Source organism: Cryptosporidium ubiquitum (assembly GCF_001865345.1).
Source record: "Cryptosporidium ubiquitum isolate 39726 chromosome Unknown contig_9, whole genome shotgun sequence".
NCBI lineage: Eukaryota > Apicomplexa > Conoidasida > Eucoccidiorida > Cryptosporidiidae > Cryptosporidium > Cryptosporidium ubiquitum.
The window spans coordinates 1-14,015 of NW_021639823.1; the positions used below are offsets into that span (position 1 = coordinate 1).

Here is a 14,015-nt window from a genome sequence, read left to right on the forward strand (position 1 = left end):
GAGGAAAAGGAAAGAATTGAAAAAGAAGAAAGAGAAAGAATTGAAAGAGAAGAAAAAGAAAGAATTGAAAGAGAAGAAAAAGAAAGAATTGAAAGAGAGGAAAAAGAAGAAAGAGAAAGGAATATGAATGACATTAAAGTAATTAACTCTCCAGCACGTAAGGTAAAGAGAAGTAGGAACGAATTTGCTGAGGATCTTGAGAATGATACATTATATTTAAATGATTATTTAAAAATGAATAATAGAAAAAAAGTAAAAGGAAATAAAATATCAGATGTTGATGAACCTATGAAAATAGAAGAAACAAGAGAATCAATCTCTAATAATGGAAAGATATTGCAAAATGAAATTGAAAAAAATGATGAATCCGATAACAATTCTCCATTATTATGTACATCAACTATGAGAGGTCAAAGAAAAAGATATTCAATATATTACATCTCAGGAAACAATTCTGAGCCAAAAGATATTGAAGGCATGAAATCATTACAAGATGAATTAGTTGAGGCTGAATTTATTGACGACATATTAAAGAAAAATAACAGTGAGGTTATCTATTCAGATGAATTATTAGAATCTGAAAATGGTTATATTAATGATGAAAATGAAATGAGCAGTAATATTAAAACAGGGATCAAGAGACCCACAGTATTCATTCCTAATTTAATTAGTAATATAAAACAAAATAATAGTTTGGATCATAACATTAAAACCAATACATCAAGTACAAATCAAGAAAGTTTAGAGATTATTGATTCAACTTCAAAGAAAATAAGTCTGAAAGATGTTCAGGAAAACTTTAGGAATAATATTATTAAACAAAGAAAACAACAATAATGATCATCATCATTTCAGTTATATATTAAATTTTTATTAGCGCCAAACTTTAAGATAAACAATTAAAGATTATAATAAAATATATGAATTAAGAAATTACAATAGTTCATAAAAATACATTCATTATAATTAATTATTCCTCTAGTATATAGTTTAGTTGAAAATAATGTTGAGATGAGTAATATAATATTAGAAGAGTTAGAAATCGAGGATTTAAGCCAGAAATTAATGTTGAAGTTAAACCCCAAAATTTTAAAAGAAGGCTTTGAAGAAGATACGACTAATGCAATGATAATTGATGACTATGGCTATATTAATAGTGGTTTCACAAATTTAAGTAACAAAAAGAATTCTGATTATAAAGAAAGAAATGATTATTTGGATAGTTTTGAATTTGTTGATCAAAGTCTAAATCAAAAATTGGATAAAGACAAATTAAAATCTAATTTAAAAATCAACAATAAAGATATTAATAATTACAATAATCATCATAATAATCATAGTTATAATAATATATTTTATCAAAATCAATTAAATAGATCTCATTCTCTTCCACCACCAAATAACTACTGTAAAGGTTTGAATTTATTTAAAAAAAAAGAAATCAAAATTTCTAATGAAGATTTTAAACCAGAAAAATATAATTGTAATTCATTCAATAAATTATCACGTGATTTAAATCAAAACTCATATATTAATTCTTTCAAAAGAATGAATATTGAAATTACACAAGAGTTTATTCGATTAATTTTCAATATAATAATTGTTCTTATCACACTGTATATAATATTTGGAATAATATTTGTAATAAAAAATGATATTGAGTCAAAAATTCAGATTTCAATTACAAATATATTGGATGAAATGAATATCTGTTCAAAACATTATGTTGATAATAAATGTCAACCAGAACAAAGAGTACCAGCTATGGAATCAAAATGTACTGAATGGGAAAGATGTATGTCTCAAAATCCAACAATTATTGCCAGAAAATCGATTTTTACAGCTCAAATTATTGGTGAAATAATTAATACATTTTTTGACCAAATTTCTTTTAAATCTGCATCGTTCATTTTTGGCTTCATTATTGCTTTAATTATTGGTAATTATTTTGTTATATCCTCTGCACTTAGATTTAATAGAAATCTTACTCATCATAGAAACTCTTTAGAATCTACATCGATTATTAAAAAGAATAATTAGAGATATAACTTATTTTTCAATTTTTTGTTGGCGCCAATATGCCTATTTTTGACTTGTTTTTTATTGCATGTAACAAACAGTAGTGGGTGATTATAGATTTTTGCCCAAATTGAAATTATTATTGTTAAAAAAAAAAAAATACTTTGAATTAAGTTAATTTAGTACATAGGCTATTGTAATTAGTTATTTGAATTAAAATATATATATTATCAAATAATACAAAAATAAAAATTGAGGTAATTAGGACATTTTTTTTTTGTTTTGAATAATATTATGCACCCTGTACAAAAAAAAAAAATTAATGTTAGCTATTATTATGCACACTAAAATTAATTAAATAATTTCTGAAATTTCCCTTGTATTATAATTTAATGATTTAAACAAAAATAACTTTAATAAATATATATAATTTTAAACAAAAGATAGATATATTTATTATACTCGACACCATATAATATTTTTATGTATAAATATATTGTATATATATATTTATGTATATATATACATATATACATACAATTAACTTTAAAAGTGAAATAATATTATTAATAATTGGGAATAAAATAATATTAATGAAGAATTGAAAGTAGCGAAATACTGACAAAAATAATGCCATTATTAAATCGCTATTCAAAAAAGACATATAATTCAGTATTTTTATTAATAACAATCATTTTAATCATATTTACAAAAGAGTCAAAATGTTTGAGATATAAAGAAAAACTTAAAGAAGGAGGATTGGGTAACTTTTTGCTTGGCCTCGCTGGTACTGCAGTTTCAACAGGAATTCAATCTGCAACAGGATCTCCATTAGTTTCCAATCCTGCAATGAATAATTTTGCAGCTTCTGGTAGGCCTGCAGGAACAGCTTCTGTAGGTTTAGCAACAACAGGTGCTACACAAATGGCAGGAGCACAAATGGGAGGAGCTGCTGCTGCTGTTCCTGGAGCAGCACCAACAACTCAAGGAGCAGCAGCTAGCCAAGTAGGAGGAATGGCAGCTCCTGCCGCCGCTTCAGGAGCAGCACCAAATCAAGGAGGTGGAGCTGGTCATGGAGGAGGTGGAGCTGGTCATGGAGGAGGTGCAGCAGGTGCAGCAGGTGCAGCAGGTGCAGCAGGTGCAGCAGGTGCAGCAGGTGCAGCAGGAGCAGCTCAACAAGGAGGCGTTCAAGGAATATTAGGAGGAACAGGAACTCCTAGTGCATTGTCTTTCACTACTATTGCATTTGGAGTTGTTGTTACAATGATGATATGTATGGTAATGTTGATGTGCAGAAGATGTTCAAAAGACGATGATTAATTATACAATTTTCGTTGAAAATAAGAATAATTTAAATTAAATAAAGTTATAAGTAATTTACTAAAAATTATATAAATTCAAAAATTGAAAGAGATTAAAGTTTTATAAAACTAATGACGAAATACTTATCATCAAACCACTATTAGTTACCAATGATAATACAATGCATATTTTTTTTATTTATTTAACCATATATATTACAGAAAAAAAAATCACCAAACTAGTGATTTATTATTATTTTAATAATCATTTTCATTTCTCAACCAGTTATCTTTTTATTTCGCCATTTATTAATTTAATCTAATTGGTCAATTAATGCATTTTGTTATTTTAGATTGACGTCGTTTGAGCGGGCTTTGTGGGGAATAGTCATTTATTAAATAATTAAGTTATTTTATATATAAAAAATAAAAAAGATACCAAAAAGAAATTTTACTTTTAAATAAATATTAAAAAATTAGTTTAATTCAATATATAATTTTCAAATAGTAAAATAAGTTAATTCTTTGGAGATTTAGATAAAGATGAGTTCTCAAACAAAAAGGAAGACCCAAAAAATGATGTTACAACCAATTAACCAAATTTTCCATTTGTTTACTTCTAAACAAAAAGTACAAATTTGGTTATATGATCACAAAGATTTGGTTTTGGAAGGAGTAATACAGGTAAGTTCCTTAAATGAATAATATTCTCTTCTTTTATATATTAAATGATTTTTAATATATTTTTAGGGTTTTGATGAATATATGAATATTGTGCTTGATCAGGCATCTGAGGTATATACAAAAAAAGAAGTTAGAAAGGAAACAAGTGTAGGAAAACTGCTTTTAAGAGGTGAAAACATTAGTTTGATTTGTGAATGCAAATAGTAGGATGATTTCAAGTATATAGCCACTTATAGTCATTTAAAATCATTTATATATATATCTTTACTCTAGTTTCAGTATTATCATGTTTTATTTCAACTTAAAACTTTTCTCAATTTTTTTCTTATTTAAATTTCACTAGTAATTTTTTTAAATTATAAAGGTACAACAAAAAAACTAAGGATCCGTTCTACTCAGTAGTTCTCATTACAAAGCGAATTGATTCAAATAACTCAATTAAATAAATTAGAAACGATCAACAAATAAAAGTTGAACTTGTTGGGAAAATACAAGTACAGATAATAGGTATCCTATTAAAATGAGCAAACAATACAAAAAATAGTGAGAAATTCAACAATTAGACTTTGAGGGAAATAATCATAAATGTTGAAAATTACCATCAAAGTATTGACTGAATACTCAATGCTCATGGTCTATTTGATAAAACTGCTTGTTGAACTACTTCAAAATTGGCACCAACAACACTCTTTATTTCTTTACCATTCAGGAATAATTTGAATGTAGGCATGGCTCTAACAGATTCTGTATCAGCAACACTTGGAAGTGAATCTACATCAACCTTAATAAAAAGAACATCTTTAAGTTGCTCACTAAATTCCTCCAACTTTGGAGCAATCATATTGCATGGTCCACACCAAGTTGCAAAATAATCAACAACAACAAGACCTTGTCTTGAAACGTAATTCTTGTATTCTAATCATTTAAAAATTGATTAAAAAAAAAGGATTAAAAATGAAATTAATACAAAAGTCAATATTTGTTTAAATTGATCCCAAGTAATATAAATCTTAGAAGAAATCGAAATTGAATTATAAAGCAAATCAATAATAGGTAAAATAAAATTGAATTTGGATATTTTGGCTTAAAATATACGACCTTATAATTATTTTAGAACAATCACCATTTTTCCTTTTAAGTTAATGACTTATATATACCAAATTTTGTTTGCTCACATCAATTCGATTCAATCAGAGATATCTTAACTTACCATCTACAGAATTCACCTTGTGGACTGTCATTTTTAATTTATTCTTAAATATTACTGATAAAGATGAAAAAAAATTAATTCTAATTAATACAAATATATTAAAAAATTTGTTTTATGTATCCTCAAAATATTAAGAAAAAAATATACAATTTGAATTTAAATTAAAACATATATTTATGTATGTTATACCTATTAATTAAGTTATATTTTTTAAATTTCCCCCCCAGTTACATTTTTATTATAATAAATAGGAATAAATTACTAATAATATTTGGCGGGAAATATGTGTGTTTTCTAAATTTAGTAAATCTTTTATTATTATTATATCTGATTTCTAATTAATCTGGAATTTTTTAATAAGTTCTCACGTATTTTCCAAAAGAAATTGGTGTAGTCTCTTTGTCTACAACCAGCAAGAGCTCGTGTAATGGCTTCCAGAGGATCATTGCATCTGGACCAATGGTCTATCCTGTGGTTATATGCAGAAATAATGGACTGTGGGATCTTACCGCCATTTATTATGCTTTCGCCTGCTACTACCCTGTCCCACATTTCTTGTAGTCTTGTAGCTCTTTTACTAATGACGCGCGCTAATTGTCTATTGTTAATGTATAGGCTGCATCTCTCACATGGTTCATTGGGTTTTGATACGATTTCCAAACAATTTGGATGATGAACCACTCCTTGGTGTTCTGGTTCGTGATTTGGGCTTACTTTTGTTATTATAGACTGTTTATAAAACACTCTTCTTGTGTCATTATAATTATTTAAATCACTTTCAGGCTCTGATGATCTTTCTGAGCCTATGAAGCACATTGCCCAATATCTTACTTTATTTATTCCTGGGCAATAGAATGTTCCGATTTGTTCAAAATTCATTCTTACTAATGGAGATATTACAGGTATTCCTAATATTAAATAGGAATTATTGGCTTCATTATTATTGTTTTGACTATCAACTATATTGTTCTGAAATTTACTATCATTTACTTGTTCTATTAATAAATTATCTTGTAGTTTCCCTATTCTATTTTTATCATAAAAATTGTTATTTTGATTAGAATTGTAATATTTAACCAGACTATTTAAATGATCATCTTTATCTAAATTTATATTATTCTCATTGTAATTAATATTACTATTATTATTAATGTCACTTTGACAAACTTGTAAATAATTATCATTTAATAACTTTTCCTTATCAGATAAAATCTCATCTCTATCTAATATTCTATTATTATTTTCATTATTGTTATTACCAATTTCACAATTTTGTGAATATAATACATTATTATATAAGTTGTCCCCCATAATAAAGCTGATTTCTGGAATTACTTTATTCTTTTCCATTCCTAAATTTGTTATTAATGGATGTATTACATACTCTTGCTTTTGAATCTGGCTATTATTTTCTTCTGCATGATTTTTCATTTCAAATTCACTCTCCAGAGTATCAATATTATTACTTGCCAGATTCCTGTTGTTTAATTCCTCAATATTTAAACCATTAACATTACTTTTACTGTCATTTTCTTCTTCAAATATTTCCATAACTTTATTATCATAATGATTCATTTCACATTGTATATTATTATTGTCACTTCCATTGTTAATCATATTTTCATTATTGTCTTTTATTGAATTACTTATACATGATAACATTCTTGCATTTTTTATCATTAAATCATAATTTTCCATACAATTAGCAGTGTTCATATTTTCATTTGGATTATTATGATGATTGTGAGTATAGTGAATATTATTAATTGAATTGGTATTACCACTATTACCTACAAAATTATCTATATTATTACTGTCGTAACCCAATATATTTAATGAATCAAAGTATGAATCTTCTTCTTTTTCTAAACAAAAATCTATTTCATCCAAAAATTGTGGACTTCCAACTGCTTTTGATAATGCTTTATGCAATTTGCCATTCATATGCGTTCTCCAATTATTCAGATAGTATGCCGGATTCAATATTATTCTTACTTGGCATATATTACAATATACGCAAGTCCCAGGTAGCAATGTCTTATCGATACTAATTATACTTGGATTATTTAATATTAATCTGTTAAAAATAGCTTCCCTTTCACATGCCGTTTTTCTTCTCTTATTAATACCAACAATGTTATAGTTCTTATTAATTAAGTCATTTTCACTATCATGCTCATAAATATTCTTAATTTCGTGAATATTATCATTAATTAAGATATTCATTCCTTTAAATCACCAAAATGTAATTAATGATTCTTTTTCATATATTAATTTGGTATTTTTTTTTTATTATTATTAATTAACATTAAGTTTAGTTTCACAATTATTTTTTTTTCATAATAAATGTGGAAAATTTTTATTTTCAAAAAAAAATATTACCACACTTATTTTTCAAATAACCACTCTTCCACTAATACCAAGTCCTCATATTCATTATTATAATAGTTTTCATTATCATTAGTATTTTTTCCCAAATTTAGGTGTCTTGAATTAGTCATTTCTATCCTACTTTTTTTTGATAAATTGACTTTTGTTGAATCAAACTCATCATTACAGGCTCTTATTTTCATCTCCATTAACTCATTTCTCTCTGAATATACTCTTTTATTTTGCCTTCCTAAATATGCCACACTTAGTTCATTCTCATTATTTTGCAATTTTTCATAGTTACTTTCTTCTTGACTATCTAGATAAAAATATTTTTTTGTAACTATTTCATCTTGAGTCGATTCCCACTCTACTTTTATTGATTTGGACAACTTTTTTTCATCATTATTTATTTCAGAACAAAAGTTTATTTCTAGTAGAATTGGTGTTGACCTTGGTGATAAACATGTTTTTCTTATTCTTGGTTCGCCCAATATTTCAACTTCCATCTTTCTTGAGCAATATTTTTTCTTAGCGTTATTACAAAAACTATTTTTTATAGTTGTTTGTTCACCATTTTTAGAATCTTCACCCAATATTTTTTTTCTTCCCCGAAATAACCTTTTAAATAATAACCATTTATATATTTCGTTCATTTTTCAATTCAAACAATAGTTTTTTTCTTCAACTGTTTATTAATAATACAAAATATTTAATCTTTCAGTGTTATTAAAATTTATATTCTATTTTATTTATATTTAATTTTCCCATTTTATTAGAAAGAAATGATTTACATGTAATTTTTTTCTTAATATTATGTCCACATTATGAAAGTCATGCATGATATTTTTTACATTTAGTCATTTAGGCGCGTGAGACATTAAATTGACTAATAAAATAGATTTTCAATAGTTTAACAAGTAATATTATGTCGTATTTACTACAAGTATTTTACTTTTTTTGTCGTTATCTCCTTCACTTTTAATATTTTATCTAAGTAAAATGAAAAAAAAGAAAATAATTTGAATTTATTATAAAAAAGAAGGAATGAAATATTAATTTTACTATTGAACGGACAAATTAAAAAGAAATATTTGAACTTATTTATCAATATAACAATTCACTGTATTGTATTAGTATATTTCTAAGAATTTTCAAATAAAAAAAAAATAATGCTTTTAAAAACAAATAATATATCTAAATAGATTTATTTTAATTATATAACAATACTTCATTATGATGATTTATGTTCTACTCAATCACGACGGTCTACTGACTACTAACAAATATTGTTGTTAATATAATGGAGAAAGAGTGGAACTCTGAATTTAGTATTGTTTATCTTTTTTTCTTCTGTTTTTTACGTATTTTATCGTAAAAATAGTACACTTATCAATGCAAATTTTCTCTTTTTTTTAATGTTAATATTACACTAGATCGATCTTATAAAAAAAAAATCATTCAATTAAACTTGAAAGTTTATTAGTTTTTTATTGTTGTTTTACATGATTGCGTTGATTTTACTTAGTTGCTTTGTTATGTTGACTCTACTATATTTGGCGCCAAATGCATATTTGCAATTAGTGGCTTTATATAGGTTTTTAAATTAAAAAAAAATTTATTGTGCAATTTCGAGCGAAAAAAATAATACTTTAAAATAATTACATATGTATATATTGAGGTGTCTATAGGTAAATATATTTCACTTACTTTTAACAAGGGAAATTGCGCAAATGAAATACGTGAATTTAATTGCATAGATATAAATAAAATGAAAAGGTAATAGGTATATGAAATTAGTGTGTGGCTATTGTAAAACGAGAAAAAGAAAGTGGGGGCTAAGAAAATAATAATATAACGTATACCATTAAATAGTTAATATATAATAGTAAAATTTGTATAATCTGTTACTTTCAATAAGAATGAAAAATTCAGACACCTTATTTATAAATATTAATTAATAAAAAATAAATACTTCAAAGTAATTTCGAGCAAAAACAAATATAGAAATAAATAATATAATTTATTAATAAATTTAAAAAGAAAATATAATAAAATAATTCGTTTCAAATAAAGTTATTAATTGAAAAAAAAAAATTACAATTACTAAAAATAAGCTTCATCTTAAGGAAGTGGAGTATAATCGAGTAATTTAGTTTTCTCAATTAAAAATATTGGTAAATAAATATTGTAGAATTAATAAATAAAGAATAAAAGAAGGATAATGACTGAGAATAGCATTAATACTACAAATGTTAAAATAGTGGAGAATAAGGAAACAAGTAAATTGGAGAAAGTAAATCTATTACCAAGCTATTATGGTGATATGAATCAAGTATTAACATTAGAAGAAGCATTAAAGCAATATGATCAATTAAAGTTAAAGGATACAATTTCACCTAAAAGAAGCATCAAAGAATATGCAGATAAACTTAAATTATCAAGTATATCAGAAGTAAGTAACAAAATATATGAAATAAGCTCAAAAAATGATACAGACGCTGATAATGTAATAGGGATTTTTGCATTATCTCCTAGCAATGTTAGCCATTTACCACCAACAGAAAAAGATGGTTTGGCAGGTCTGGCAATACTTTCAAATGCATTATCAAATTTGGGTTTTACTGTAGTAATTATGACTGACTCAATAAACCAACCAGTGATTTCTCAGATCTTGAGTAATAGTGAATTATTTAAGCATTATGTAGATATCAATCAAGAAATAGGCTATGCACCTAAAAATTTGAATTTAGAGAAAAGAAAAACATATGTAATAGGTGTAGTCCCAGATCCGGGTATAGATTCTGAATGGGTAGAGTTTTTGGATAATATTCAGAAAAAGTTTAGTCTATTAATGGTATTGGGAAGACCAAGTAAAGATTTGGATACTGGAATTTATAGAAATTCAAGAGGATTAAGAATGAACCATTATTGCTCAAATTTGGAAGGGATTTACATGAAGATTGTGCAGCAAGATAATAAGATCCCAATTTTTGCTTTTTCCGATTCATCAGAAAATCAATTAGGAGTATATCAAAAGGATGATAAAAGGAGTCAATATAATGCTAATCATATTATTGTATCACATACCGTAGATTGGGTTTGTTATTACCTATCTGCAGGTATTGCTTTAAGATTTATTTCAAATATTAAAAATTTATATGCAAATAATAACAGTAATAAGGAAAATATTCAAGCTGTTGAGGAAATTAATGCAAAAATGTTACATGATGCCTTTCAATCTTTCTTCCCGGGTGAGGACACTTTTATCTACTTAAATGAAAAAATCAAAGAACTTGAAGTATGGGATACCCAATATGGGAATGAAATCAAGAAAGGATTAACCATTGAAAATGATTGGGAAATAAGAATGAAAATTAGAAGAATTGTATCACAGTTTGGAGTTTCTGTTGACTTTAAGCATGTTTAATTACTAATATTACTACAAACATTATTTACTTATCCTGTAAAATTACTTTTAATTTTTATAGTTAAAATATTTCACATTATTTATATGCTTTTCTTCATTATCTATTTTTCAAATAAATCGTTTTTTTTAGTTAAACAAAAAAAAAACCTAGTTCTGAATTAAGTTTTTATTGTTAACCACATACTAAAAAAATTCAATGAATATCTATAAAATAATATTTAAATCATAAAAACTATTCTTAATCAGAAAATTTCATTTTTTTTTCAATATATTTTATTTTATTTTTTTCTCACTCAATTGCATGTGGATGTGCCGGTATTGAAAATTATTTCTCAACACGTAACTTAATTTTCCATATTAATAATAATTTGGCACATTAAAGAAATATATTTTTTTTAGTGATAAAATACAAAAAAATTGATATTATTAATGAAATAATAACTACAAATTTAATATTTGCATTATATATATAAATAAATGAAATAATTTCCACAGAAAATTTCTATGATAGAACATTAATTCGAGTTTTCTTGAAGGAATTAACAAGATTTGTTTAGAAAAAAATCAAGATAAATTGAATAATATGGGAATAATATTATGAAGTATCGCTTCAAATCAAATTAATATTTATGGATATAACAATACAGAAAACATAAATATTGAATATCTTTATTTAAGTATATATCGTTTTATATTCAAAATAAAACTCAAGCTATGAGCCAGGAAAGTTTTCTTTAAATTTATATATAAGGGAATCGATCATATTAAATTTATTAAATTAATTATTTATTATTAATGTGTATTATTTGCATTAATAATTTTTTATACTATATTAAATTATTTTATGGCATTCTATAACTTGGTTAGATATTTTATTTATATTTCATTATAATTTTCTACAAATAAATATTTAAAAATATAGTTAAAAAAGGAGTATTTTCTCGTTAATTTTGATAAATAATCTGAAAAAGAATAAGTATTTGGACGTTTTAGAAAGAAAAAAACAAACATAATAAGCAAAATTGAAAAAAAAACTAAAGTTCAAGAAAATTTAAATAAATGGAAAAAAAAATTAATTAAAATAAAATATAAGCCAAGTCTTAAGTTAAAAATAAATACTTAACTAATACAAAAAGAAAGAATACTTACATTCAAACATTATCATCATGGAAGATAATCTTGAAATTTATTCAGATATTAAATTGTTATTTGATGACTATCTTTCAAATAGGTTTTCTGAATTAAGTATTCAACATAATGAAATGGATAAAAGGCCAGATGATGATTCCTACACAGATTTTCTTTCACCATTGGAATCTTCTGTAGGAATTCCAACCTTTGAAAATATAAGTCCCTCAAATAGCATCTCCCCCAAAAGTAATAATGAAGAAGATTTTGATGGAAATGAGCATCAACAACAGAATGAATATGAATATGGATATGAACCAAACGGAGAAGCTGAAGAACAATATTATTTAGATTCAGATTCAGACAAAGAAACTGAAAATACCAAGAAAGAGTATATTTCAACAAAATATCGTCTAATTACTAAGAACTGCCACATTAGTGATGTAATAATTAATGTAATCAATAAAAAGAAAAAATTTGAATCTCATGATTACATTTATTATATCATTAAATTGCTTGGATATGGATATTACGGTACTGTATTCTTGGCAAAAATGAAAGCCAAAGAGCAAACAAATCAAAATTATCAATTGGTTGCTATTAAAATAATCAATTTTGAACAAATGAAAACCAATAATTATAATCATTCTGAAAACCATAATACAATTGTTGATATCATTGATCAACTTAATGATGAAATTAACATCCTCATTACTATGAAAAATCATAAAAATGTTGTTAACTATATTGAATCATTCTACATTAACCCACATTATCTTGCATTTGTTACTGATTATATTTCTGGGTATACATTAAGAGATATCTATAAATCATATGGACCATTTTCCGAAAATCTTATATGTTTTATTTCTGAACAAATTCTTAAAGTTTTAAGTATATTAAATAATTATAATTACAGATATAAAAGAATACATAAAGATATTAAGTCAAATAACATTATGATTGATTATAATACATGCCAAATTAAGCTCTTAGATTTTGGTGTTTCACAAATTCTTGATTCTATTTTATATCATACACCTAAAATCTCTTCAGGCACTTTACAATGGATGTCTCCTGAATTAATTCAATCCAAAGATTATAACCATTTAACTGATATTTGGTCTCTTGGTATAACTTTACTTGAGCTATCTACAGGCCATATTCCCAATATTTACGAAATTTTTCTTTCATCAGATAATTTATCCTCTTATACTGATTTCGATAATAAATCAAAGAAAGAAGGGACTTTAGAAAGATATATTAAATTATTAACCCAAGAGAATGAATCATATATTCACTCTAATCTTAGCCCCACCTCTGATAAAACACAAATTAATCAAAACCAAACTTATGGTCAAATAATTCAACGAAATAATTCTATTATTAATAAAATTAAATCATTTTCAAACAATTATTCTGATTTTCTTAATAATATGCTTATAATTAATCCTAATGAAAGACCAGATTCCTCTAAACTTCTTGAACATCCTTTCATTGCTAGTAAAAGGAAAAGTACTAACATATTTCATAATAATTTTCAAAATATTGAAAAAGAACTTTATCATTATAATAACAGTTTTAATATCACTGATTTTTTTAAACAAAAAATTTTATCCAAAATCTTTCCTAACATTTCTATTCATTTACATTCCAACAATTTAAACCATTTAAATGAAGAAGCTCTTTATTCTAACAGTTCATATAAACAAAACAAAAGCATAGAAACAATCAATTTTAATTATATTCAAAATGTTAATGAATATTATGATAACGAAAATTCAAGTATTCAATTTTCACTATCTGATTCAGATACTAGTAATAACAATTCTTAATAGAGATAAAATCTTTATTATTATATTATTATTCTTAT

The 14,015-nt window shown here is 24.9% G+C and overlaps 9 protein-coding genes across 9 annotated transcripts; 6 read left to right on the forward strand and 3 right to left on the reverse strand.

Moving 5' to 3' along the window:
* Positions 1–123: 123 nt before the first annotated feature.
* On the forward strand, positions 124–837 carry cubi_01626 (myosin; the record flags this gene model as incomplete). The annotated part of the gene is made up of 1 exon (XM_029018638.1): positions 124–837. One exon carries the CDS (start codon positions 124–126, stop codon positions 835–837), a length of 714 nt encoding a protein of 237 aa, XP_028874073.1.
* Positions 838–1,011: 174 nt separating this feature from the next.
* On the forward strand, positions 1,012–2,040 carry cubi_01627 (uncharacterized protein; the record flags this gene model as incomplete). Its single annotated transcript, XM_029018639.1, has 1 exon — positions 1,012–2,040. The coding sequence occupies one exon, from the start codon at positions 1,012–1,014 to the stop codon at positions 2,038–2,040; it is 1,029 nt and encodes a 342-aa protein (XP_028874074.1).
* Positions 2,041–2,649: 609 nt separating this feature from the next.
* On the forward strand, positions 2,650–3,339 carry cubi_01628 (uncharacterized protein; the record flags this gene model as incomplete). The annotated part of the gene is made up of 1 exon (XM_029018640.1): positions 2,650–3,339. The coding sequence occupies one exon, from the start codon at positions 2,650–2,652 to the stop codon at positions 3,337–3,339; it is 690 nt and encodes a 229-aa protein (XP_028874075.1).
* Positions 3,340–3,863: 524 nt separating this feature from the next.
* On the forward strand, positions 3,864–4,208 carry cubi_01629 (small nuclear ribonucleoprotein; the record flags this gene model as incomplete). The annotated part of the gene is made up of 2 exons (XM_029018641.1): positions 3,864–4,004; positions 4,071–4,208. The coding sequence occupies 2 exons, from the start codon at positions 3,864–3,866 to the stop codon at positions 4,206–4,208; spliced, it is 279 nt and encodes a 92-aa protein (XP_028874076.1).
* Positions 4,209–4,632: 424 nt separating this feature from the next.
* On the reverse strand, positions 4,633–5,245 carry cubi_01630 (thioredoxin H-type; the record flags this gene model as incomplete). The annotated part of the gene is made up of 2 exons (XM_029018642.1): positions 4,633–4,919; positions 5,215–5,245. The coding sequence occupies 2 exons, from the start codon at positions 5,243–5,245 to the stop codon at positions 4,633–4,635; spliced, it is 318 nt and encodes a 105-aa protein (XP_028874077.1).
* Positions 5,246–5,535: 290 nt separating this feature from the next.
* cubi_01631 (uncharacterized protein) lies at positions 5,536–7,440 on the reverse strand (the record flags this gene model as incomplete). The annotated part of the gene is made up of 1 exon (XM_029018643.1): positions 5,536–7,440. The coding sequence occupies one exon, from the start codon at positions 7,438–7,440 to the stop codon at positions 5,536–5,538; it is 1,905 nt and encodes a 634-aa protein (XP_028874078.1).
* A 161-nt stretch (positions 7,441–7,601) lies between these two features.
* On the reverse strand, positions 7,602–8,240 carry cubi_01632 (uncharacterized protein; the record flags this gene model as incomplete). Its single annotated transcript, XM_029018644.1, has 1 exon — positions 7,602–8,240. One exon carries the CDS (start codon positions 8,238–8,240, stop codon positions 7,602–7,604), a length of 639 nt encoding a protein of 212 aa, XP_028874079.1.
* A 1,568-nt stretch (positions 8,241–9,808) lies between these two features.
* cubi_01633 (uncharacterized protein) lies at positions 9,809–11,014 on the forward strand (the record flags this gene model as incomplete). Its single annotated transcript, XM_029018645.1, has 1 exon — positions 9,809–11,014. The coding sequence occupies one exon, from the start codon at positions 9,809–9,811 to the stop codon at positions 11,012–11,014; it is 1,206 nt and encodes a 401-aa protein (XP_028874080.1).
* Positions 11,015–12,180: 1,166 nt separating this feature from the next.
* On the forward strand, positions 12,181–13,977 carry cubi_01634 (protein kinase; the record flags this gene model as incomplete). The annotated part of the gene is made up of 1 exon (XM_029018646.1): positions 12,181–13,977. One exon carries the CDS (start codon positions 12,181–12,183, stop codon positions 13,975–13,977), a length of 1,797 nt encoding a protein of 598 aa, XP_028874081.1.
* Positions 13,978–14,015: the final 38 nt, after the last annotated feature.